The sequence below is a fragment of the Halyomorpha halys genome, unplaced genomic scaffold, assembly GCF_000696795.3.
Source record: "Halyomorpha halys isolate HHAL.00 unplaced genomic scaffold, Hhal_1.1 Scaffold940.1, whole genome shotgun sequence".
NCBI lineage: Eukaryota > Metazoa > Arthropoda > Insecta > Hemiptera > Pentatomidae > Halyomorpha > Halyomorpha halys.
Genome location: NW_027114279.1, coordinates 72,239 through 96,557, shown reverse-complemented (window position 1 = coordinate 96,557; position 24,319 = coordinate 72,239). Strand labels below are relative to the sequence as shown.

At 32.6% G+C, this 24,319-nt stretch overlaps 2 protein-coding genes across 4 annotated transcripts in view; both read right to left on the bottom strand.

Moving 5' to 3' along the window:
- Positions 1–4,509, bottom strand: part of LOC106687270 (glutaminase liver isoform, mitochondrial) — a 23,610-nt gene extending 19,101 nt beyond the window's left edge. For 2 of the 3 annotated variants that reach the window (XM_014431041.2, XM_014431044.2), the window contains exons 1-3: positions 4,331–4,509; positions 357–441; positions 186–292 (exon numbers count right to left, since the gene is read on the bottom strand). In XM_014431041.2, coding sequence (XP_014286527.1) covers positions 186–292; positions 357–441; positions 4,331–4,374 — 236 coding nt within the window. In that variant the 5' untranslated portion in view covers positions 4,375–4,509. Of the gene's footprint in view, positions 1–185; positions 293–356; positions 442–4,330 lie in introns of those variants that run through there. The other variant, XM_014431042.2, reaches the window with a different exon arrangement.
- An 8,534-nt stretch (positions 4,510–13,043) lies between these two features.
- nwk (nervous wreck) overlaps positions 13,044–24,319 on the bottom strand; it is a gene marked incomplete at its 5' end in the record, with an annotated part of 75,816 nt that continues 64,540 nt past the window's right edge. The window contains 5 exon segments of the mRNA XM_067051482.1: positions 13,044–17,182; positions 19,098–19,117; positions 20,454–20,552; positions 20,753–20,882; positions 22,231–22,457. Coding sequence (XP_066907583.1) covers positions 16,775–17,182; positions 19,098–19,117; positions 20,454–20,552; positions 20,753–20,882; positions 22,231–22,457 — 884 coding nt within the window.

The window sequence follows — 24,319 nt, the reverse complement described above, 5'->3', positions numbered from 1 at the left end:
ACTTTCTTTATTCTACTCGAAAATGTTACAATGCTACACTGAAATTGGTTATGTGATTCTTGTATTGAGTCCTGAAATATGTTAGATTAAATCTAATACTGCATTAGCTGTTGAATTTATCAACCGGCCCTTAAAAACTTAAAAAAATTAAGAAATATTATATTATTAAAAAAAAATATGATTACATGATAAATTCCTCTTTTGTCAGTACACCACCCTTGTCACTAGTAAACTGCATGAATTCTACCATCCTCGGATCCTCCAAGGGCAAAATGCCAAAATCTTCAAATACCTGAACAATGAATATATATGACCAAAGATAATGTACGAAGAAAGTGTTATTTTATACTACCTACCTCTAACATCTTCCCGATCGTGATGGACTTCCTCTTTTCAGCGTATTTCTCAAAAAAAGCAGAAAGGGCTTCCACGTTTTCTTTACTAGTTATGTTTAATATATAATAAAATTTATATTAATTATTAATTTCCATGAAGTCTATTAATGAGTAGCTTATATTATACTAAATATAAGTTGTATAGAAATAACTAGGCACAAAGTTTTAATTATTATCAAATTTTTACTTTTACTTATATATATATATATATATATATAGACGAGCTGGTCTATATAATAAAGGACAGTGCTTGAGTAGTCACCGAGTTGGTCATTTCTCTCTGGTGCCGAAACCCAGGGACTTTGGATACCGTAGCAATATTTGTTTTTAAGAAGAATTTATATCATAGTTTTCTCAGTTCATCAGACAAGCGGTCTTGAACCTGAAGGCTTTAAATCATAACGGGGTCCAGAACCCACCTCCCATGGTGGTTACTCCTCCATCCCCGAAACTTGCCCCACTACCGGAAATTTTTCTAGCGCAAGCCCACGCCACAACACTTGAGCAACTATGATTACCCTTACCCTTTTATATTATTTATTTATTATTATGAATACCCTTTTATGAAAGGAGGTGACCGACTAATAAGCCGAATTGAAGCGAAGTCTATTGAGAATCTAATTGATAGCGAAGATGCAGAGGCATTAGAAGCAGCGGTCGTCTGCAGAGTGAAGAGGAGCATCCTAAATCAGATTCAGGCGGACGAAGAGATCCTTTGGAGAGTTATCAAGGAAAAATTAAAGAAGGCGTTCGGAGGAGGACGATGGGCCCCAAAAGAAGACATATTTATGATGATCCGAGAGACAAAGAAACCGAAACAGTCTAGAGGGCAGTGAGCTGCGGAACTCCTGGCACGCTACAACAGAATTGGAGAACTCGGAGAGATGATGGAAACAGTCCAGGTACAGGGTCGAATGCAATTCCTATCTATGGTACAAAAAGTTCAATTGACAAAAGAGCTGGGAAAGAAGTAGAAATTTCCGAGAGAGCGCTCTTTTGTGGGATGTGCTCAAAATTTCATAGATACAAGCGCTAGAGCGGTTGTTATGTATATACACTAGAAGAAAATGCCACCACCTCTCAACATCCAGAACGCTCGGATAAGTCATCTCACTATGCAAGTGCTGATGCACCAACATCACGGGAATTTACCGACATCCTAGAGGGTCAGTACCTGAACCACGGCAGCTTACAGACACCCGTGGGGAAAAAACAAACCACTGGCTTGTGGGAAACATCAACGCCATACACAGTCTATGGCATAACACCTCAGCAAACCTAGCTGGAAGACAATAGGTGAATACTACCTTCACGGTAGTTTACCCAGGCACACATACCTACCGCCATTTCGGGACAGGCTTCTCCTCGACAATCAACCTTGCGCATGCCACTGCGCCCAAAGATCAACACTTTTTTTTAATCTTTTATATATTAATTATTCAATTTTTTACTGAGGTGATGCTCAGCGTAAGGTTGAGCGCCTTACTGATGGGGCTGCACCTTATCCACTCCATCCGTTCGGTAGGTCCTTCTGGTGCACATCCGTCTGGGTGCCTCTTGCAGTTACCAGACTGGTCCAGCCCTCTTGGTCTCAATCTGGGACAGCTTCTTCCTCTTCTGCTGGCTCGCCGATTTTGGACGGTCAAGCCCTTCCCATTGTGAAATGAGTTGGACACACCACCTCCTTCCTCCCGTAAATGAACTTCCTGAAGAAGGGATAATTCTCTTCTTCCTTCAATTCAATCTAGAATGGACGGTAGGGAAGAATTTTCTGAAAGTAGCGCCCTTCTGACTTGCTACCCACCGTCCATTCCGCTCCTATATTAAGTCCTTCCGCAGCATTTTCTTCCATAAATTTGGAGTCTCACTGATCCTCTCTCGGAGCTCCTCCGGTAGCGCTTCTAGTCCCTGCCTCTTTAATTCATATCTAAGGACATCCTCCCTGAGGCATCGCTCCGGCCAGGACCTGCACCGCCTCATGTGACACCGTTATGTATGTCTTCGTGACCCTCAGTAGAGCCAATCACTGTATGGTGGCCTTCTGTGTCTGCGAGAGGTTTCGGCTCCACGCAGGGGATGCGTACTTCAGAATACCCAAGAGCTATGGTCATCATTGCAGGGAACCTGAGGCCCCAAAAGGCATATGGGGGGGGGGGGGTAAACCTACTTAATCCATTTTCCACCACTCTCTCTTTGGAGATCCAGGGTGATGGGAGGAGCCCTGTCCGTGGAGCCTCTTATGCGTATAGCCTGAGTCTTGGCTGTTGCTCATCACTCAACTTCCTCTTCACGCACTACTCTCTTATGAGACTGACACACCTCTCCGCTTCTGTCTTTAGTCTGGATCTGCTGTTCTTGGCCACGATAACTGCCAGGTCGACGACGTAGGCAGTGACAAGGAACCCTTTTTTCCCTAGTTTCCCCAGCAACTCATCGAATACTAGCTTCTACAGAGCTGGTCCTAGGACCGAACCCTGCGGACATCCCTTTCGATTTTTCTCTCGACCTCGTAGTAGTTACCTCTGATCCTGACACTCCTGTTATTGAGGTGACTACCCACGAGAGATTATAGATTACTGGGGGTGTCGAGGTCTTGCTACTATTGGAGTACTCGGGGCCACCAAACCTTGTCGAAGGCGGAAGAGATTCCAAACATGACATACCGTGGAAGAAGAAGACAACTACATCGACCACTTCAGTCATTCATCATGGAGTCACGGCGCCATGGCATCATGACAGGGAACCCCTTCTGAGCCCTGCTGAGGAAGCCGAGTCGTTGGCTGTGCACTACCAGCAATGGCTATGCTTCCGATGCTCCAGAGTGGGGTAAACTCTGGCTTCAATCGGAACCATGCTACGGCCATGGTCTTCATAGATTGTACAAAGGCATTCGACTCTCTGTCTCATGGCATTTTGTTTCGTAAGCTCATAGACATCGAAGGTCCGCAATAACTCTACAGTGTCATTACATCGTTCCTCAACAACAGGACCATCTCGGTACGGGTTGGAGATGAGCAATCCCGCTCCATAACACTGATCTGTAGGGTGCTCCACGGTGAAGTCCAACCACCAGTGCTATTTTCCGTCTATACTGCTGATATGGTTATCGAAAATTACAAAATAGCTTCAGTCGCCGCCTTTGCCGACGACATCGCCATTTACAGCAGCAGTATGAACTCCAAACGTGTCCTAGAGCGTGTAGTAGCAGTCCTTTTAGATATGGTTCAACGGCTGGAAAATTTAAACATTACAATGAACCCAGCAAAGACAGACTGCGCCGTGTTCGTTCATCAACACCACAAACGATCAATGCTCCCGAAGTCACTTAAACTTGCCGACACAATCATATCTCTCTCCAACTCCATCCTTTACCTGGGGATGAAGCTGGGCCACCATCTCAAGCTCCACTCACCTCTACCAAAAAACAATGACGTTAAGAAGGCGGTCTTACCGTTTCAACGACATCAACGCTCTTTCTGCGGTTGAAACTGCAGATATACAAAATTATTCTGTGGACGGCACTTCTTTACGGGGCACCACTCTTCATTTACATCTCCCCGCTACCTTCAGGCATTCCAGGACAGCATTCTATGGAAGATAGTAAGAACAACATCGTGGAAGAAGAAGAAGCCTCCGGGGCTTTGTCAATTACTCGACCTGCCCACAGTACCCGAGTTCATTGGTCGGAGGCATGTCAAGTTCTTTGACTCCCCCCAATTTTTAACCAATCCCCTCTTCCAGACCCTGACACTAGCTCCACCCCCAGTTGGCTGGCAGGACTTGGAGAAGAGAACACCACAACCTGGCCATTGACTCAAAAAGTGATAGAGACAAGTTTAATATTTTTAGTTTTCAGCAAAACTAAGTGGAAGATAAACCTTCAATTCTTTATAAACTTAAGATTTCTAGCTGAAAGTTTAATTAAATGTATAAACCTTTTAACGAATCCTTTGGTTCTAGGTGCGCTTTCCTGCGCCATTTTATGTATAATTAATATCGGTAGTATATTAGTTACTTCAGTAGAGTTAGCACTGTTGCATACTGTAAAAGAATATAAAATAACAACACAATATTTATAGAGGTTAGTAAAAAATTAAAACATTAAAAATAATAAATCAATGATAATTATCCTCCATATGTTATTGCAGTCTACATTTTAGATTATTTGAAAGCTTATGATATGGTCATTCCAAAACGGTAAAACAAAAACGTACCGAATGAAATTCGATAAGGAAGTTCTGTTGATCGATCCTTAAAAATCAAGCATAATCGGTAAGGTGTAGAGTTTAGAACGGCTAATGGAGCAAGTGGATTATAATGTCGCATAGCCGTAGGCAGGATTTCACCAAGGGGGAGCAGATTACACACATTACATAGAGCCCATTACACACATATATACATTATATATATATATAAGTTACGAGTTACCGGGTTAAAAGAATAACATAAAAGGAAACTAATCCGTATTGTATTTATATTTTTATCAATAAAGTAGATTTGAAAAAAAAAAGAGCCACTAGTAACCGCCTAATTCCTTTCACGACCCTAGTACACGTACCGCTATGTTTTGGAGCGCCACTACTTTCCGTTCTCTACTCGGTTCACCGAGTTCGCTTCTCTCCTCGTAAATATATAGGGACATTGTTTCACCTGTACTCAACTTGCATCCACCCCGACTCGTCCATTTCTATTCGGGCTTCCTCTTTCTCTTCCTCTTCCTCGGGCACTTAAGTCCATCAATTCCTGAGCGCACTCCACAAAGGAGCGCTCCCTCGGCAGGCCCTTCATTTTCCCCAGTCATTTCGCTAGCTGAATCTTCAGTGTGCCTGATAAAAATTCCATTCGGCCCTCTACTTGATCTGCCACCATCATTTCGCTTAGCTTGTCCGCGGTGCGGTTAAACCTAATAGCTTTACGGCATACTGCCCACTAGACTGCTTGGGTTTCCTCATATCCCTAAACTATCTTCCTTCGGAACCCACCGTCCTCCTACAAATGCTTTCTTTAAGCTGGCTTTAATTAGGCTCCAGGGTGTCTCCTCCTCCGCTTGGATCTGACAAAGGATGCTGCGTTTCACGCTACAGGCAACCTCAACGCTTCGGCGTCCCCACTATCAAATAGGTTTTCGCCCATCTCCGCTACAATCCGAGCCATTAATCGATCACCTCCTTTAGGGAAATGACTCGATTCCCCCGTATCCTCTGTGAATCGGATCCTCAGATCGGAAACAGCTTTTCTCAGGTCTTAGGCTGTTGCCGTGCGGACCTTGATCGCACCAGGGTCGTTGGGTGAGCCTCATCATATAGTGGGGGAATCTCCTGCTGAGGTGGTGGGTTGATTGCCTCTGGAGGTAGTGGATTCTATATGTTGAATACGTTTAGCACTGGCGCTCTTACTATATCGTTCATTGCCATAACTCAGAGTGCAGAAAAAAAAAATAAACTAAAAAGAATCGAAAAAAAGAAAGAAAAAACTTCTTTCTAAAGTAGAACTGGTTTGGTAATGCGTGGTCCCGGGTTTCGGCACCAGTTACGAGTTAGTGGGTTAATAGAATAATAAAAAAAGGAAACTAAGGACAAGAAAATACTCTCACGGTTTTAACTAACAGGCTTCTTTATTCTTCCTAGAATCCTATATTTATACATTCTCGTGTTGTTGACAGAGAGAGTTAGGTATTAAGATTTATATTACACACTCAGTAAATATAACTTATATATATTCCATTCGGAAACATTTTGTAAAAGAAAGATATATAACTCGGCATTCCAAGATATACCCTCACCATTTCATTGCTACTTCATATAATTCATTCATTACTTTTTAAATTTTTTTTAGCTATTATCACAATAAATTATTGAAAATCGAGCATGAACGTAATTATTTTACATAAATACACAAAAATAAGTACAAAAATATAAGAGCTGATGTACAGTTTTGCAATGAGAGCACCAGCCTTCTGACATTGCTGACAAAAATATTAATCACCTCTTCTTAGATGGTTGCCTTCTTTAATTTATTTTCAACAAACATTCAGTGATTATTAAAGTGGCAAACTGTAAGTTACAATAGGAAAAATAGAATCTAAAAAAGGTTCTTTTTTATTCGTTCCCCTCATTATTTTTAGAGATTAGCATATGACGAATAATTACATTGAACTTTCAATTACATATAATTGAATCTTACATTTTTTTACCGAAGAATCTACATATATCCATCTTGTCCCTTCAGAGGTGTGGTTGTGATCTTGTAATCTGTATGTCAATTCAACAATGTTACTTTACTGATTATAGCATGTTCCCTAAAATAAATCATCTATCAAATAAGTTCACAATTTTCTTTATTTTTTTTTTCAAAAATCTAGGAGGGAGCCGCGGCTCTCCCTTGCTCCCCTCTGCCTACGCCCATGAAAAGTGGTCCTGTGCCTCTTAGGACAGAATAGTTACGAGTCGAAACGTGATGATGCGGTCATGGACTTCTCAGTATTCAGAAGGGTAATTGCTATTAACAAGCGGAGCAATGACGACAAAATAAGACGAATAAAGAGAAATCTGTAGCATAAAAACATTAATTGATGTTATAAAAGTTATTTGATCTGCGTTGTTCATATGTCACCACCATTTCTATCTGTCAGCAAGAGTTTTAATTTTTTTATGATTCTATAAATAGAAGTAGTCATAGTGAATCTGCAAAATGAAAAAAAAAAAAGGTTCAAACCAGGGGAAATTGTCTCTTTGAATTTCTTATATAATGTAATTCCCAAGTGTAATGATTATTAGGCTATAAAAACATAATTGCATTTGTAACGACGCTAACTATCAAGGATCGCCAGTAGGAACACCACTATCGCTTCCCGCCTAGACGAAGTGCTTCAGTTCGTTCCACCTTGGAGCACCACCTATGTTTTCTCTAGCCATTTATTGTGTTCATTTATTCAGTAAAATGCAAATAATTTTATGTTTTATATAGACATGTAAACAGTATTATAAATATAAATATGTTGATTTAATAAATAAAGTTTACCAAAAAGAATATACTGAATCACAAAAAAAGTAAGTTTTTACAGGCGGCGTCATCCCTTGAGTCTCATCCTATTTATTCCTCTTCTAATCAACTACCTTACCTAAATTAAACACGCATTATTCAAATTTGCCTTAAAAAAAAAAAAATACTTACCTTCAACATAACACGGAGACACATCAATTTCTATGACAGTCTCCCTGCTTCCTTCAACCCACTTTTCCGTCCAATCGCCCTTCTCCCCTTCCTGGGAGGTGTCAGGGCAAGAAGGACCCCCAAAACCCTATAAACATCATCCTCTAACTCCTCTCTTCTCTTGTTCCCCTCCCTTTCCCCTACTATTTTCTACTTCTAATTATTATTATTATTTTCTAATTATCTTTCGTCTTTAATTACTAACTGTTTTATTTGTTCTTCTTTGTTTCAAACAACACGCGGAGACCCCTCAACTCCAAATATTTGGAAAAATAGTATTCTTACAGAATGGATTCATCAACCCTCACCAAGGTATCTCACTGTATACCTTCAAGTGCCAACGGTAGAAAAAGGTTGTATCTCATCTGATTTATGTAACAAACATGTAATACAACTTACTAATTCATGTTTTTGTTTTCTGTTTTAGAGGGATCGAAAAAAACACGCATTGTCGAGGCCTTCTGGTACGCCTCTCACCTCAAAATATGTTAGTAGAATTCTCACAGAATGGACAGATCAAACCTCAACTAAACTTGGTACCTTCAAATACCAACGGTAGAAAAAGGTTGTACTTAATTTGATTTCTGTAAGGCATACGTAGTGCAATTTACTAATTCATGTTAAAAAATGAAGTATTTTGCCCCGAGAAAGATGAATAAAATGAAGAATACAGGAGATTAAACAAGAGAAAAGCTAGTAGCCTCTAAAAGTACTTAAAACAATGGGATCGAACTAGTGGAAAGTTGTTAAGCTTGATAATGAATTAACAGCTTAAAAGTTAACTAGCAATAAAATTATGGGTAAACATCCGAGGGTGTCTATCGGAAATGAGAGTAGTGATATAAGTGTATATTATATCATTGAAAAGCCAGACATTTTAGAAAAAATTAGTATATAACATATGCAATCGTCGAAGGCAGGTCTGCCGTCAGAAAAAAACAGAGAGAACAAAATCCCCGGTTGTAGAGGGTCCCGATAAGAGTTATAAAAAAGTATATAATAAATAATATCGAGGCGTTAATAGTTAATGGTAGATTGATAGATATACGGAAACGATCGGGGGTGCTGCCATTTCATCATGGTAATTTAAATTATTTTTATACTATTTATATTTTTAATCGTTACTTCGTTATTTTTCATTGTGCTAATTTCAATTACTCATTAATTACATTTTCTTCCGCACCTTTCATTATGTTTATTTCTGTATTAAAATGAGCACTGTATGATTTTAATTATTTTATTTATCATTTATTTTGTATGAGCCTTACCTTAACAATATTATATTTTATCTTCTATTAGTATCAACCACAATCTACTTCATTTATTGTCATATATATTTCCAAGTTTGTTCGGTATTATTTTATTTTTCTCTGAATAAAGGTTATTTTCTCGTTTTGTTTTCAGCCTTGATGAAGGCCAGAAATCCAGGTCGTATCATCGGCAGAATTAAATAGTTTTTGCTTATTTTTTACCTTTGCTGATCGCCCCTCCGAACATCTCCGCAAATAAATAATATCAACTAATTTTATCGTAATTTGAGTACGTAGCCTAACTTATAAGTAATATGTTATTTTTCTTTGATAACATCATGATTTCATAATCAACATTAATCCATGTATTATTATTACTGACAAAAACAATAATTGAAATAATGAGCGAGATTTGGCCCGATGTAAACATGATACCCATAGTACGAGCTCAGCTGATAGTGGAAAATTTCCGAAATATTGAAATATTTTTCTGAATTATTTATCAATAAAGTCTTAAGACTGTACACTGACAGTAAACTAAGTCAGTATTACTAGAATATTTTTTAATTTTGTATTTCAGATAAATAAAAATCTCACAGAAAACAGACAAATTAAATTTTCAAGGAACCTGGATAAAAAGGTCCAACAAATACTTCCTATGTAGCACATCACGTAATTTTTCCCACTTTTTGATATTTTTAACGCTACAATGTTACAGCAGGAGTGGCTTATATTTACAAATACATGTATGTACAAACGTATATAAATATGCTGTAGATCACGTAAATTTTTTAAATCAAACCCTCACATTCGTGAAAAGATTCCGCACTTACATTCTTAATGTATTATTTTGATTAATTTATTAATAATCCAATAATATATACAGTTTATATTATCAAAAATATGTTGTTTTTTTCAAAGGTTTGATACAGTATTAAAAGGTTTTATTTATCTGTATTGCTTGTTGCAAATAATAGCAATATTTTGTATTTTATTTGATTTAAAGTAGGTGTGCGAATACTTTTGACTTTGAATTTACAGACTCTTTAATCGTTACTAATTTTACAGATATTTTATGATTCATTAACAACTCTATGCTGCAGCTATTACTTAGTTAACTATTTATTTCCACCTTACCCTGACTTGTGGGCAACACAAACGTTTGCAATTACACATGTATTCTTAACAATAAATTGCTGCCAATTCAATTTTTTATTTTTCTTCTCATTCTTCTCTAAAATCCTGTATATTTCTACTTCTTCTGCCTGAGGAACTGACCCCCTTCGCCCTAGGTTGTAGTTAGTAGGCTTAATGAACTTTTCTATTCTTACAAAAAATCTTTTCTATACAAATAGCTTTGATCAGTGAGCAGTTAAAGGAAATCATTTTCTGCGAGGAAGATATATAGTTTCCTCAGTATTTTAGTCCTTAGTTCCTCAAAGCCTTTGCAGATATTAGGTATGTGCTTAGCAACTTCTGGCATGCTGCAGTTAGGGCATAGGGATTGATGTTCATCCCATGGCCAGATGTTTGGCTTGATACACTTTGCTTCTAAATGTAACCCTATTATGGGATAATACTTGCCCATGCAAGATCAGTTTGGGTTGTCACCCAACGCAGGATCCACTCTTCTATTGTTTCCTTCTGGACAATGGTTTTTCTTTTCCTGGGATCCTTTTCCTGGGATGGTTTTTCTTCTCCTATGCTCACATAGAAATTTTCTGGCAGACCTGCTAAGCCTTTTTTCATGTATGTATGTTTCAACATTTCTTTTTGCAAGACATCGAGAGGAATCCCTATCACCATAATCAGCTGAGACCTGCTCTGCTTCATGAGACATAGTCCGATATAATCCAGTGGCTTGCTGCATTGCCCTCTATTGAATCATCACCAACCTACTTTTAAGTAGTTGGTTCTGTATTCAGACAGGGGACTTATACCTCAGAATATCCACGACTACCTATTTTTATATACGTAGTAGCTGGTTATCTGGGGCCTGAAAATTTGTTATTTACCTTAGCACCAGTTTAGTTTTTGACGCTAATTATATTAAATGTTTTACCTCCAAATTTGATAATATAATAATTTTGATAAGAAAACTCGATGACTTATTCTGTTTTGCAATTATTTAAAAAACATGTATAAATGTCACATAAAAATATCTTAATTAGTTATTGGAATGGATAAAGCTGTCACTAATTTCAAATAGACATTTACTAAAACATAATGGAGATGACCTTACAAAATGGAAGTCCATCATAAAATGAATCTAAATATTTCATGACTGATTTAAATATTCCAATTGTTTAAAGCTAAATGTTAGTGCTTCCTAATTATTATTTAATTTATCTTATTATATTAAATAATACTTAGGAAGCACTAACATTTAGCTTTAAACAATTCAACTATATTCATTTAGGCCCACCTATCTGCGAATCACATTCATATCTCTCAAAACTGGGCATCATACAGCTCTTGTTCTTTATTGTGATAAAATTAAGAACATGAAAACCACTAGAAAAAAAAAGTAAGATATGTTGAATAAAACATGAACTTCATAACTTCAATAGTGGAATGAAATCAAGTAGTAACTGTAACACATTAATAGTACACATTTATACATTGAAGAATAAGACTTTGTTGAAATGAAGAGTCCTGATACAAGGGAAAGTATCTGAAGCCTTTGAAGTCAGAACAGGTCTGAGGCAAGGAGATGGACTTTCATTAATGCTGTTCATCCTAGTTCTAGAAAAAGTGATTAGAAAAACATCATGCAAAAATGGTGGGGAGAAAGTCAGAATGAAACGTGAGGTCCTGGCGTACGCGGAAAATATTACAGTCCTAGGAAGTAACCAAGATGACATGGAAAGACTCTATTAAGAGAAGCAGAGAAAATCGGCTTGCAAGTAAATGAAGATAAAACAAAATATATGATTGTAAGCCAAAAAATTCACCCTAACGACATGTGTGGACGGCAAATTCTTTCCGAAAGTAGACAGTTTCAAATACCTTGGCTCCACAATAAAATTAATAAATCATCAACAGACTGAGATAGAGCAGCATATAAGAAGCGTGAACATGACTTTTTGCTCTCTTTCAATAATTCAGAAATCCAAAAAAATCTAAAAAAATCAATGATATAATCCATGATCCATGGCTGCGAGATCTGGGCAGAGGTATTCTAGAAAGCAGAATCGAGAGATTTGAACACAAAGTACTCCCTAACATTACAGAAGCGATCTGGGATCAGAGTCTTAACACAAGGAGGAGAAAAACTAACAATGAACTGCTTGCAGATGTCAGTCAAATTCTCAGGATATAAAGGCAAGGACGTTAAGATGGGCAAGACATATGGCTTGAAGTAATCCATCAAAACATCTCTACATAGCAATGAATGCCAGTATAGTAGGCAAGAGACCATGTGGGAGGCCAAAAATCAGATGGATAGACAGAATCAACAAAGATGCATGCAGCAAACTGGAAAGCAGTTGCTCAAGATAGGCAGGCGTGGAGAAGGCTGGTTTAGGTGGCAAAAGATCTACAAGATCTGTAGAGCCAAAAATTATATATATAAACAGGCTCTTTCCTGTAGTTAAGAAATTTTATGGCCTCTGAATTTCTTAACTTGTAAATTAATAATTTATTTTTAATGACTTATTTTAAATGTTTCATTAATCCACAGTATTGTACAGGTAGATCTGAGGGATCCATAACAGTATTTATGTGTCATTAATTTTAGTCTTTACAACTAATTAATCTTTTTTTAATTTTTGTTGCATAACCTGTTTCCATTCAAATAAATAAGTAGAGTATAAATGCATGATATGATACAAAACATATACAAATGATGATTATATTATCATTATGTTACAGACCTGTGGATTACATAATTGTGTAATTGTATGTAAAATATTTCAAATTAGCAATTGAATAAAATGACTTGTTTTATCTTGAAATACCTTGACAACTGGCATAAATATCACACTTATTGATACTATTGTTGAGATGCTTTCAAAAGCCATCTTACAATAAACTTTTCTTCAAAAATTATATTTTTACTTTCACTTACCTATATAAAAAATTTAATCTTTTTTTTTTTTTTTTGTTTTTGCATTAGGGAAGTAAAGAAGAAGATTAGATCTAATATACATTCTTTTTTTTTCCAATTAATTTTTCCTTCAAATATATATATGTATATACACATAATAATAGTAATTAGTACAGCATTTATTGGACATGTCTTTTAACTATTGTCACTGGAAATAACTTCTAAATGTTCTTTCATTAAAGCATAAATAAACAACACTTACTTTTTTATTTTAAAATATAAACATATTAAAAATTTTAATGCAAAGAACATTTCTAACCAATTAATAATAATCTCACAAGTAACTACATAAATATAATGGCAAATTAATTTAACATAAAATAGTTTAAATATCATTACATCAACGCTAGTCTTGAATATAATTCATTTCAGTACATCTTATTAGCGATTCCAACAGTAAATCTATCTTCCATCATATCTTTTTTTATATTTAAAATTTTTCTTTTCAATTTTTTTTTTTTTACAAAGTATAAGAAATGAATACGAAGAGAAATTATTATACACGTTATATAATTAGGCTTTTTTTTTTTTTTTTTTTTTTATTTTTTTCCAAAAAATTAAATAGACAATAAGAAATGTGAACATTCATAAGGCAGGGCTGATACATGTAATGAATGATTGTACTACAAGAAATACATATTTATAAATGTACATAGTTTTGGCATTAAATTTTGTATTTAGAAACAACAGGATCACCTGTGTTGCAGAAAAGTAATTTAATGAAAGCAGCTTGTTTTTTCTTTCACATAATTATATTTCTATAAAATTTAATATGTATTACACATATCTGAAATAATCATTATATATGTTTTTTAATGATATATTATTAGTACTGCTTTTATTAAATACTTCTGCAAATCAAGAAAGAGGAATTAGTAACAGGATGTTTATCTGTTACTTGAAAAGGCACCACTCATCTAACATTATGAAAAAGAAGGTTTTTCAAGCATATGCTATAAAGTACTCGTAAACTAGTACTGACATCAAAAAGTATTTAAAAATAAAAATAATCAAATTCTGGTTCATTAGAATATTATGAAAGCAAAAGGTTTAATTAAAAAAAAAATTACAGAGTTGAAGGATTGAAATGAAATAACCTAAGATAAAATACAAATTTCCATAATTAATTACTGAAATTATGGATAGCTCAAAAATTTCAGTATACCATATTATGATCTTTTTTTCTTCATTCTTTTAACATTAATGGTTAAACTGTTCTATCCTGGGCTTGAGAATTAGTTGGGCTTATGTATTTCTAATACTGGCATTTCTCACAAAGATATCGAATATAATACAAACTGAAAATAAATTACACATTTATCCTACATTTTGACAACCCATTATTGTTGATTCAATATATTTTTCTTTTTTTTCTTTTTAAATCAGTTTTATAGAATAGGTTATCGCTGGTAGTAGATCCTCTGACAACTTAAAAAAGGACAGAAAACACTTATAATAACACAATGCTCCATTTCAGTTCATCTATATTACTGTGCCCTTAGACCCATAAGAAACCTTGGATCACATCCTATGTCTCATTTTCATAAACAATAACATAATTGAATCCAGATATACTACAAGAAACCAACCGATATTTTGGGAACACAGTGTTCATCAACTACATCAATAATTTCTTCAATTCCTAACAAAAACCAAGTCAAAACTTTCTTCAATAATACTAGTTGATTAAGATAGAGCTTTTGATTTTGGTTGGGAAATGAAAATTCTGAAAAAATTATCTTTATAGATCACAAAACACTTAACAAAAATCATTAGTTCCATATTGTATATGTGAGTTCAATTTTATAATTATTTTTACTTCATGAAACATGTTTAACAACTTTTAAAGGTGTTTTCAAGATGTATCTTTTTTCCAAAGTGAATGTTTTTATTTAGAATGAATAAATGGAGAAAATGAATTTCAGATCAGCAACTTCATATCTCACATTCCCTTCCCAATTTAAGATTGTAATTCTTAAGCTGGTCAATTGACCTTAATTCGAATTGCCATAAATTAATTATGTCATTAAAATATAAAAATAAATTGAATGAGATCATTTTTTAATAATTTCATTTTTATTCTTTGGTGGTGAAGAAAATTTGTATACTAACTTTCATAAAATAATACAAATCTTTGTAAATAAACAATTTATATGAGTATTACATTATATTTTGAAAGGTATAGAAAGTGATGTTAGAAAGGGAACACAGTGAAGAACTAAACTGTTACCTTAGTTGAAAGAAGGGATAACATTTTTAATAAGTAATAAAACTCTTGTGAGTATTTATGAAGAAAATTTATAATATTTGATATAGAGTTACTCTACCAGAAAAAGTATGTATACATATTTTTTAATTTCAAATCTTCAACTCCTTAAAGTTCTTTTAATCATCAAAAAATGATCAAGAAAACTAATATTTTTCATATTTCTTTTCTTATTTACTTTTTTATTTACCCAGATCATTATTTGCTAATGCTAATGAATAAGTTCTTGAAATAAAACAGTTTCCATTGCTCAGTTTTCTTGTTTATAATTAGTTAGTTTATTATTGAAGAATAAATTATGAGATTTATTATTGGATACTTAGCTCTTATCTCATCTCTAAAAGCGCTATCCTGAATGTCATAAATTTGTGCTATAAACATCTTGATTATATACTAATTTTAAGTTAGTATTGTAATTAACTTTGTTATAAAGCTCTCCATCGAACCAAAGATTATTTAATCAACATTGAATACACAGTCCAATAATGGATTGTATTGTGCTTTGAAGGCAGGGAAACATTACAATTACAAATATTATACAACCAACTTTATACAATAGTATATATTGAAGCTGCCATTAGCAATTCTAACAAATTTAAGTGAAAACAAATTTTACATTTTTACATGAAATAAGATAAATTTAACAAATAAACTATTTCTTATTTATAATGCATCATCTATACATTAACAAAAAACAAGAGGATATTGCTCCTATGTTTACATATAAATAAATTTTTTCCTATACATGATTTTTACATAACTATACATACAGATATATCAATAAATATTAATTGAAAAAAATTATTGCAGTTACTGAGTATTTTGTGAGTTGTAAATCGATGTAGTTATAATTGAATACAGGAGGAATTCTTAATTCCTTACTTTCATCAATATAAAATTTTATTCTTTTGTATTGCCTGAACTTATTGAAGGTCTATAATAAAAAAAAAAAAAATAATCTGCCTAATTATTTTATAGATTTTATAAAGTTTGTCTAATTATTGCTTGTATTTGATTTTTTAACTATAAAAGTAAAGAAAAGAAAATTTAAAAACAACCTGTTTTGTTTCCCAGATAGCTACAATCTGTCTGAAGGACTAGGAAAAAAAGATTTAACATTTATAATATTCTTTTCATAATGGTCTAATACATAAAAACAGATGAGTAATTATCAAGTAAATAATTGTTACCTCTTCATCTTCAAGTTTATTTGTATTTAATTTTATCTGTTCTAACCCTTAAAACATTTTTTAACTAAGCATATTTTTCTTTTTTTGATGTACCAAGAAACATTAATCACACCTCATTTTAATGGTGTTACTAAATTTTAAGAGGGAAAATACTAGCTGTAAAACTATTGCTTATTAAAAACACTGTGATATATTGTTTGTATTGGAATTCAAGAAATACCTTCTGCATTCAATTGAAATAAATTGATTTTTTTTTCTTTCACAAGTATACAAATAGGACTTACTTATTTTACAAATTCATATTTTGATTGGGTTTTATTTTCAGTCAAAATACAAGAATTGACATATATTTTTCACGCATCAGATTCTTTAAGATCTTGTAGCCTTGCTAGTTGATGCGGTTCAAGCTCATCTGGAATCTCACTTTTCCTTTTATCAGAATGAGAGTTCTCTGCTGTGCTAGGGCCTGTGTAGGTATCTTCTTCACTACCAGTGCTACTGCTGATAGGAAACGGGGCTGAATCTGCAGGTTGGTCATCCTCTTCTCGCTCTGGAGCTATTGCCTGGCTATATGTTGGTGGTTCCTCCTCAGCCACTTCTTTTTCTGCTGTTTCAGGTACCTCCTCTTGCTCCTCCTCTTCTGAAGGAGGAAAGGGCTTCTCTGCTTCTTCAATCATTGGTGTTGCAGCTGTGATCACAACTGAACATGTTGACAAGCCGAATTCAGGAGATTTTTCTTTTGATTCTTCTTCTTGCTCAGCCTAAGCAATTATTTGTAAAAACATTATATATATTATAGTATATATTTATACACATATTTCATAAATAAAAGGAACTAATTTAAAATCTAAAGTTTGTTCTATCAAAAGTTGTCATACCCGAGACATTTTTGTAGTGAAAGTAATTATTAACAACAAAATTTTAGTTTTAAAAATAAATTTATTGTTTATTAACAATATTTTGTAATCTAGTTGTGTACTATGTAATAAAACATCAGTTTTGGAGTCAACATTAATAAAATATGATTGATTAAAATAGAAAATATTATAAATTATAAATTTTTTAATTATTTATTAAAGTAGAATTTGAATTTTGAAGTGGAGGCATGGAATAACTGTACTATATCATTAATGATTACCTATTTCAAAATCAACCATGCTTCGGAATTGAAATACTTATGAAGACATTAGTTCCTGGCTACGTTTTTTCAAGGCCTTAGGCTGTTTTCTAACAAACGTTTGTTTATTACTGGTAATGTGAAATAAAATACCTTCAAGGAGCTGATTTAAAAACATATTACATGTCCTTTCATTTAAGATTTAATATGACTACTAAGGTTACTTGTATTCACAATTTTCAATTTTGAAATTAAAAATCTCAAATGACCATTTTTTAAGTGTATGTTATTGGTGCTTATATTGGTTAAATTGATACCCAAATTCAAGATGGAGAAATGATAGGATCAGAAATAAATATTATTTAGATGTTTGATAAATGCTACTATTGATTATTTAACATGAAATAGTGACCTAATCAGTTTAATTTTTTTGGCCAAGACTCTCATTGGAGTCCTATACTGCCTAACCATGGTTGGGAGTTAAAGTTTTTCATTTTGTGGGATCGCCACTCAATGAAAAATGTCTATGCCCCTGGCCAGATTCGAACTGGCACTGCCACTAGAAATCAAATTGGTATGACTGTCTCTTAACCACTGAGCTACGGGCGGTTCCAGTTCAAATTTTGACTATTATTAGATAATTTTTTTTTTTTATATGAAGCAAATTATCTCAGGAAAATAAATGATTGATTATTGTATAATTGACAAAATAACCATCCAATTTTGTTTATAATTGATATTTATATAATTGATAATTGTATAATTGACAAAATAACCATCCAATTTTTAGTATTATTATGCCAAAATATTGCTTTTTGAAAAAATAAATAAAATAGTGTTTTTTATATTTTAATATGACTTCTTTCATTTAAGTACCAACTTGCACAAAATAATTAGAGTTAAGTTCTTGCTATACAAAACAGGTAACAGTCTATAAATTACAAATGAGAACAAATCAACATCAAGTCAGCTTTAAAAAAAATTTAAAATGTACCAAGACCTAAGTGAAAATGGTAAAATAATAGGATAATGTTTTTTTTTTTTTTTTTTTTGAGATTTCAAAAATTTAATATTACATTCAATTCAAGTAAAATTAATGTTTTTGCTTTGAGGTCGTTCTGTTCACACATATCATATGAAAGCATACCCAATATGCTTTACAATGATCTATCAAACATCTCTCCAGTTCAATCAGTTGTAAATATAAATCAAAATTTTATGAAGTTACGATACTTTTGCAATTTTCAAAACTCAATATTAAAAAAGTACTCATGTAAAAAATATATTTGTCATATTTAGTACTACTAATACACAAAAAATCATGGAAATTTGAGACATAGAGGTTCATGCCATGCACGATTTCATATGGTATGAAATTTAATAAAAGTGTTAACTTTAATAAAATGTTAATTTTAATAAATAATTAATAATTTGTGAACTTTAATAAACTGAACACATTTATCAATTAAAAACATTTACATTAAAGTTTACATAAAAAAAATTTTTTTTTTGTCATCTTACATTAAAAGATTTATGATAATGTAGGAACTAATACTTACTTCAGGTTCATCACCAGTTACTGGAGACAGCAAAGGAAAAAATAGGATATGGTTATTTACATTTAAAAGAAGTATTATAATAAAATATTTTATACATTTAAAAAACAGATACTAGTTTTAAAAATTTGTTATTTTTCTAATTATAATTTCCTTTTCACATAGATAGAAGAGCATTGTAATCGGTCTAATTTTGAATGTGTAGTTTTCAACAATTCTAAGTGTTTCAGAACTATTCCAGTAAAAAAAAAAATTATTGGGCCAATGGTTTATCTGTTCCAAAATTATCTCTCGAACAGTAAAATTGATTTTGTTATTTTTATTTTTTAATGTTCTGACCTCCAATGCCAATGAACCAAATCAGGCATCCTCGTCAGAGTGTTGTAGAAAATAAGTTTTATTATTTATTTGTGGTTAAAATTCTTTGTTTGTGACCTAAGAAATTTGTATATAAATTTATGAATAAAGCACCATTGTTAATGGCAACATTGCTTCAGACCAAGGGACAACCATGTTGTTTCCTTTTTCTGAGGTCTGTTTGCTAGTGGCATCCTGTTCTGGCATAGATGTACAATGCATGCAAGGAGCTCTAACAAAGGTGCCCTACTATTATACCAAGTTTCAATATTTAAAGACATCAACATCACTAACAATCCATCATGAGTTTAAATAGATATTTATATGCATTCTGGCCCATAAGACAGATAATGTTATTTGAATAGTCAGGTTTTTAAATTAAATGATCTTATTTTAATGTTTTCAAATTTTTGCAATCCATTTTTTTATTAAATGTTAGTGGACAGTTCTATCCTAAAACAGAGGTTTAACGTCGACTGTATTAATACCAGGGAAATTGATAGTGAAAGCATCACTATATCACATTCTCTAAAAAGATCTTATATATCTAAAATGGACAGTCTAAACACATTACTCTCCATGTTACTACATCATAGTAGGGTAATAAAAGTGGTTGATACTTGTTCCACATCTTTTGGTGATAGCAGGGAATAAAGTACATGACTGACATACTTGAATCTTTCCGAATTAATATTCAATTACAGAAAAAAATTAAATGTTAAGGGGAAATTATGCAAAATGATAATCAATTGTTTGATTATATGAAGATTTACTAATGGCCAATTCAAAGGTAAATTATATATTATTGTTATGTGATTAAAATATCAAAACTCCAACTAAACAAATTTATTTCTGTTTTTGGTTAAATATTTTCTATGAAACACTTTACACTGCAAAAAGTTTTTCTTTGCTGAAAAGATATTTAAAAAACTAAAAGTTAAAAATATTTCAAGAAAATAAATATATGATTCACATTTTTTTAAAGAAAATGTTCATGCTTACCACTAACAGATATTTGCACTTCTTCAAATTGTGTATCATAATGCTTTTGTTGGCCTTTTGTTAACTCTATTGAAAATCCGGATTCAGACGTGCTGTTGCCTGATAAAACATGTTCAATAATATTTTTATTCTATTTATATACTACTTAAATGGTATAAAGATTCATGACAATACTTCATATTTTTTCAAACTTCACATTTATGGATAAAATTAGTCTTGTAAAAACAAAAAAGTAATTCTTTTTTATTTAAATATTATTATGGAAGATCAAGTTTCACTTGCTAAAATATTAAACTCACCAACTATAGGATTACTTTCTACTAATGGTGTTGGTTGAGTAATGATAACAGCTTGGGGAGCAAGCATGAATGTCGGTATTTCAGGTGGTGTAAAAACAGGTGGTGCTGATCCAGGAGGAGTATCATCTCCCTGTTAATAAAATAAAATTATTATTATATTAAAATATATCTTGTTCATACTGATTAGTAACAATTTTATTAGAAATTCTTTTAAACTTAAGTCTTTACAATGACTAGAGACCGGAATTTTGTGCAGTAAAAAAAATGCAATGTGCAAAATCATGCAGTAAAAACTTTTTTAAAAATTTATTTATTTATTTATTGCTATTTACAACTTTACATAATAATACATTTAGTAAATTTGATCTCAGTTAAATTGAAGAGTTACTGGCTTGTAGAGAAACTACCCATTGGTAGCACTCTAATGATGTTTTACATTAGCAGGTCTCATGGCCATCTTCTTTTCGGGTGCCTCAAAGGATTGTCAGAAATGGAAGAAGAAGCAAGGTTAGAAACTAGTGGGTTTGGATGGGTAGGGAGTTCGTAATGGAAGAAATGATATCTGGTTCGGGCTAGATTGGTTACACAGGGAACATTAAGGTATTCATGTATGATTTTATTTGTGACAAAGTAAGGTGCATTAAGGATTTTACAAAGGATTTTGGATTGCAATGATTGAATACGAGAGGAATTCAAAGGTTTAGTGGAGCCCCAAAGCTCAACTTCATATGTCCAGATTGGCCTTATTACAGTCATGTAGATTAATATTTTGTAATGAATTGGTAAGTCTAGAATGTTTGTCCAGTAAGTGCTGTAACAGTCGAAATCGGCATGCAGTTTCCTGTCTTTTCAGTCTTGTTGAGGATTCCAGGCTAGTCGTTTGTCCAGATGTAGTCCAAGATACGGGATCTGTTTGACAGGGGTAAGATCAACATTATTAAAGGAGACTGTAGGGCAGTTGGTAGGTTTATGACAAAGGGTAAAGGTGTTTTGACAGGATTTATTTTAATCCTCCAATTACAACACCATTCTTCAACAGCTGTGATATGGAGTAAAAACTTAAACTGTTTACAAAACATCAACATTCTGCCATAATATACTTTATTGTTTGATACTAATACATGGAAAGATTATCTATCATTTTTTTCATTCGCTGAATACTTTCTACATTTAGGTAAATACACATAAAAAAGTAAACTAATCTGATTAAAAACCTAAATTTTTGTTCAAGATTGAAGAGTTATGGGGAAGTTAATTGTTTTAAATGATTTTAGATTCCTATTATGAAGCCTGAAAACTTTTCAACTTCTTAAAACTACTTCAATTTTATGTTTTAGAAAAAAATGCAAGGCATTATGCAGAAAGGATTACTTAAAAATAAGTTTAAATATTCACATAAAACTTGAAAATAAATACAATATTTTAAAATGTGTATTAAAATATAATTATTAGATTAGAATAATATTAAGATTATTTACTTCTGGAGTGAGTGGCTCGCCATTTTCTCTACACTCTTCAACTACCAATGAAGGGAAAAGTCCTATTTCATCATCTTTTTGACCCTCCCACCATCCATCATCGACATCATCATGAACTACTTTTCTCAACACTTTGATTACATCTCCTTCATAAAAACTTAGTTCTTCAGGGCAGGTTGCTTCATAGTCATATAATGCTATGCAGTATGTTTCTCCAGTGGAAAGTTCTAACAACACAATAATATATGTATAGATAAACATATAATAGGTATTATCAATGCATACAATTTTGGTTGTAAGAATAGATTAACTTTGTTTTAACAATATAAATAAGAAATAGGAATTATTAGTGATTTTGATAAACTGAGTAACCTTGGTGGTAACACTACTAAATTGGCTAATCTGAAAATACCTCTTACTATCATAAAATGTCATTTTTACTTTCTTAATACAATAATAGTGTTATAGTAACAGATTGAAAAAAAAGTTTTCACAACTTCACTTCATTTACATATTTAAAACCTTTTAGGTCGAAAATGGTCATTATTCGCAAATGTTTTTTATCATTCACTATATCTTAAAATCTACTATTCTCATAAACTACCTAACCAGTAATGACAAAACTTAAGTGTATGTTAAATTAGCTCATGGTCACAAGAAATAAAAAAAAAAAAATTGAGAAAAAAATTGCAGGGAACAATTATAAAAAGTAAAATTTCTGTCAAATAATATTAATTTATACAACTTTAGTAAATTAACTGTGGTAATTTATGTTAATGTGGTAAGTAAAAACAACTTACTTAAATATTTTACTCGAAAATCTATTTCAAAAGTAATTCCTATAACCAAAAAATCATCCATTGATCTCTTTTGCTATCTGATCCTCAATGCCACAAAGCTAAAATTATGTGGAAATAAAATACCAAAGTAGTATATATTATGAAATATTTAATTTAAGAAGAAATATTCATATATAGATAAAAATCAAAATGACTATACAGTTATGAAGAAATACAATTCTTTGTAGGCCTTCTCTCAGAAAGTATAAATTCGACTTTAATTATTTAAAAAAACTAAAAGTCATAATCAAATTCTCATAAAAATCAAGAAGATTCATATTAAAAAAAGGCCATCCTTCCCGGCCAAACCCACCCTCAGAGAGCGATGGTCCTATATTACTTTTGAAATATTTGCTTAAAACAGGAAAAGAAGACTAGAGATAGTTTTATCTATCAATATTAGACAGCAACAGCTTAATCTATCAATTAACACTTGATATGTAATTGTACCATACTTACACCTCATGTATTTTTACACTCTTTCCTTCTTTTTAATTTATCTTTTTAATGTTTTACTACTTCTATAGAGTACTTTTAACTGATTAATACTACAGTGGCACATTTTCAATTCTATAATTTGCTCTTGTTATTAATAATTATTCTCCTCATTTATATTTATATTACTACAAGTAGGGCAAAACATTAGTTACTAATACATAATTTTTCTGTTTTTTTTTTGTATCTTTTTTTTTCTCTCACCAGTACACTCCTAACGTGACATCCTTTTTTTCATATTTGAGCATTTTGCTCACCTAGACACCTCCTGCATTTCTTTTTACTAAATCTGGATTCTTCAGCCCCTGATGGAAGAGTTACAATTTACAATTTCAATTTAAAATTGTATTGAAAGTAATCATATAGATTTTTATCATCATCACATCCAATAATATATATAAAAAAAAGTAAAAATCATCTACCATGAAATAAATGGTCATGGGACACTTTTTGGAGGATAAAAATATTTCTCATTAAGTACAATATCTGTACCAGCCCCTCTTTAGTTTTTTTTTTTTATTGTTACATTTCAAATATATCTCAATTGTTCTAATAGTAGTGGAGCTGTCACTTACTCTTTTTTTCTACAGCTGATCTCTTAATTTAGTTACCTTCATTTGCTTTCAGGAAGTGAGAGAAACGATTTCCTACCTATGTCACAAACAAGTACAAGAGACTGTATAGTATCCCTTTGCTTTTTTCACCACTGAATTGAATAGTATTGTGGATTTCACTACTTACTAGAGGTTACTCAA